The sequence below is a fragment of the Austrofundulus limnaeus genome, unplaced genomic scaffold (genome assembly GCF_001266775.1).
Source record: "Austrofundulus limnaeus strain Quisiro unplaced genomic scaffold, Austrofundulus_limnaeus-1.0 Scaffold1329, whole genome shotgun sequence".
In the NCBI taxonomy this organism is placed as follows: domain Eukaryota; kingdom Metazoa; phylum Chordata; class Actinopteri; order Cyprinodontiformes; family Rivulidae; genus Austrofundulus; species Austrofundulus limnaeus.
Genome location: NW_013953731.1, coordinates 51,171 through 54,783, shown reverse-complemented (window position 1 = coordinate 54,783; position 3,613 = coordinate 51,171). Strand labels below are relative to the sequence as shown.

Below are 3,613 nucleotides of genomic sequence, written 5' to 3'. Positions count from 1 at the left end.
CACACACACACACACACACACACACACACACACACACACACACACACACGCAGACACAATGAGAGTTTATAAAATCCATCAAGTACATCAAGAGATGTTTTGCTAAAAACACAAACTTTTGTCTTTGGCAGCATTTGATAGAGTTTGATAAACTCGTGTACAAGTCTGGCTGCTATATTTAAGCCTACACTAAAAAGCTAATATGTTATTAAGGTAATTTTGTCTTTTTATTATTTAGTCAAACAAAAAAAGTAGTTTTCATCAAAAAAAATTTAATCAAAAAAATAATTTCAACCAAACAATCAAGCTATTTCAATTAAAATAAATAAATAAATAAATTCAATCAAATGTTTTTTCCAAAACCTTTTTTTTCCACGTCATTTGGTTGAATCTCAGACGTTTGGTTGATTATCTAAGTTTTTGGTTGAACTCAAAAAAGTTTCAAACTCAGAGAACATGAACACCCGGGGCGGGGCCGGAGGAGGAACTGCTGTAAGACGTGTCCTTATTGGTTAGTGTGGACTGAAGTGACTTCCTGGTGCACCTGCTTCAAATGGAATGTTGTCAGTCCAATAAATGTCTGTTATTAGAGGGAGATGTAAGATGTCAGTTTGATGTCAGTCCCATACATTCTGTGCAGACTGTCCCTCATCTACTTCCTTGGTTGGAAGGCAACCAGTGATTCAACACAATCTGCTGGTTTCTTCTTTAGATTGTTCTTTTTTATGTACTGTGCCATGAGACAACATATGTTGTGACTTGGCGCTATATAAATAAACTGAATTAAAATTGAATTTAATCAGCTGATCTCTGTGGTGCGTTAAATATTTCCAGAAACTTTTGTGTGAGAGGGGAATATATTTAATCTTAGAAAACCAAAATCCAACTACTGAACCTGTTGTGCGATTTGACTGAAATTTCTGTTGGCCGTAGCTCTAAGTGATAGAATTTCCCTGAAAGGTTAATCAAAATCTGAGGTGGATTTATTATTTTTATTTTCATATTTTACGGACAAAAGCCCTGCAACAAAGGTTAGCCTCCTCCACCCTCCCATCCCATCTTCTGTTTTCCAGGAAAGAGAGTAAACATCCGAGGACCACTTGGAGAAGATCTGCGTGTGGCTTGCCCTGCAACTCTCACCGTCCAGCGTGCTTCTTCTGCTTCATGACTACAGCAAAACTACCAGGAACACACACCAGGAAATCGCTTCACTCCACACTAATCAAGAGGGACACATCTTACAGCAGTTCCTCCTTAGGCCCCGCCCTGGATTTTCATGTTCTCTGAGTTCAAAACACTTTTGTATTCAACCAAAAACTTAGAGAATCAACCAAAAATTTAGGATTCAACAAAAACACATGCAAAAAAAAAAGTTTGTTTTGCAAAAACTTTTTGATTTATTAATTTTTTAGTGAAATAGCTTTTTTGTTTGGTTGAATAATTAAAAAAAACCTTCTTAATATGTTGTACATGAATATTTATTGTGCACATCCAGGAAGAGACTCAAATTAAGCTGCTACGTTACCTGCAGAGAGCTGCGGTCAGTGCTGCTTTCTTGTTGCTGTAGCATTTTCTTGTTGTGATTAACAATGCAAATTTCCTGACCAAGTAAAAAGAAAAACAAAAGAAATAGCATATAAAGTCACGTACCACGCTGCAGTGGCCATAGAATCAGTGTCAAGAAGAATTTTTGAACCAGCAGCATCAGGAGAGCAGATACCTTCTTATGTTTGAGGTAGACTTTCTTGGCAGTGATGCGGCCCCTGCGGGCCTCCAGCTGCCGCGTCCTCTTCTGCAGGATGCTCAGTTCTTCATCCCTGAGAGACGATGGTGGCGTTACAAAGTCTTCGTCACCCTTCATGGCATCAGGGCTCTCGAAGGCGTCGTAGTAAACTGCCTCATCCTGTCGCTCTGGTGGAACATCAGCATTGAGTTGCAAAATAATGTTTTTTTATAGCTGGTATCAAACACAATGAAGAGCTGACTCCATCTGACTGAAATTAAAGTTTCTGGCATCTTATAGATTTTATAGAATATCTATGTTTATTTTTAATTTTATTCTTTGTTTTTGGCCATTCAGAAGAAGTCAATGAGTCTATATATATATATGGTGGGGGGGGGGGGTGTTACACAGATGTTTGTTTGCTCTTTCAGCGGGGGGCTTATGCTCCTATACTTTGAAAACCCCTGCTTTAAACCTTTTGTCATGTTTCCTTCATCGGTCATGACTCACACACAACATTTAAACAGATACTCACCCATCATCTGTCTGCGCAGACTCTGCAGCTGTGCAGTCAGTAGCCACTCCTCACAGCGCAGCACCTCAACCTGAATGTCATACAGCTGCAGCTGCAACTCGTAGTACAATACCTCCAGCTGGTCCACACGTGCCACGGCGTCCTCTCCACCCTGCAGACTCTGTATCTAAAAACCACAACAATAACGTCACTCTCTCAGGTGCTTCAGGGCACAAGTCATAAGACAAAAATACAACATGATTGTGATTTTGTTTTTTATTAAAGGGCCCACTGGAAACCAAACCTGGGGCAGACTTCCTGTTTCTTTATGCTCAGCTACCAATCAGCTACAATACAAGTGTGATTTTATATGCAGAGCAGACGACTAGTATTCTAAACGAGTCAGTCCTACTGCTCTACATCAGGAAGTTGGTCCCTCCATTACTGGATGCTGAAGCCATGAGGTCATTTTTCCTTTGTCTGGAACAAACAGACTTTATCTGGTCTTTTCCCTTTTTTTATCTCCCCATTTAATCCTAAATTTACTGCAATTCAAAAGAACACACTCATATAAACTTCAAAATATACATTATAAGAGTGGCACATAAGCAGTGCGCAGGTACGCATGCACGGTCAAAAAAGGAAAAAGCATACCAGATGGGACGTCATAAAGCTCCCTTGCGTACCTAAGATTGTACCTGGTTGTCTGTCAAAACAACAGCTAGCAGGGCTCTAGAGTGCGACCAGTTTAGTCACAAACGTGACCTGATTTCTTAAAAAAAAAAAAGAAAAAAGAAAAAAAAAAGAATCCAGCTGCACTGGTGTGAATGGATCATTGTTCGGTGCGCCAGAGCGGGACCCTGATATAGGGATTAAACAGACACTGCCTTCAACAAATCAGAACAAGTCCAGAGCTGTTTTGTCCAATCAGAGCAGAGCAGGGCGGGATTTTCAGTGAGAGCATGTTTGGTTGAAGCAGCGGGCCGGCTCGAGACGACTCGAGCTGCTGCAGCAATCAGTCCATACATCTCCTCCACTTTTCTCCTGAACTACCAGAGACTTTGGTCTGTAAAACCTAACTTTATATTAAATATGTTTTCAGAATGTTGTTATTGAAGAGATCTGTCCAACTCTGTGTGAGTGACTAAACTCTCCTCCTGAGAGACTGCTGTATGAGCATGTCGCTGTGCGCGCAGGCTGTCTGTAAGATTCACTGAGTTTTTCTAATTAAACCACATTAACTCTAACAGAACATTTGTTTGCCCCATATTAAAGCAAAGATGATTCTCTGTTTAACACCTCAGTCAAAACATCACATACATATATTAAAAAATAAAAACAACTTGCCATGTTCTCTAGGTGAAAGAGTTTTAAAT

At 40.0% G+C, this 3,613-nt stretch overlaps 1 protein-coding gene across 1 annotated transcript in view; it reads right to left on the bottom strand.

Annotated features, from left to right (window-relative positions):
• LOC106534987 (junction-mediating and -regulatory protein) overlaps positions 1-3,613 on the bottom strand; it is a 36,388-nt gene that overhangs the window by 6,009 nt on the left and 26,766 nt on the right. The window contains exons 5-7 of the mRNA XM_014031824.1: positions 2,259-2,424; positions 1,721-1,911; positions 1,526-1,600 (exon numbers count right to left, since the gene is read on the bottom strand). Coding sequence (XP_013887278.1) covers positions 1,526-1,600; positions 1,721-1,911; positions 2,259-2,424 — 432 coding nt within the window. The remainder of the gene's footprint in view (positions 1-1,525; positions 1,601-1,720; positions 1,912-2,258; positions 2,425-3,613) is intronic.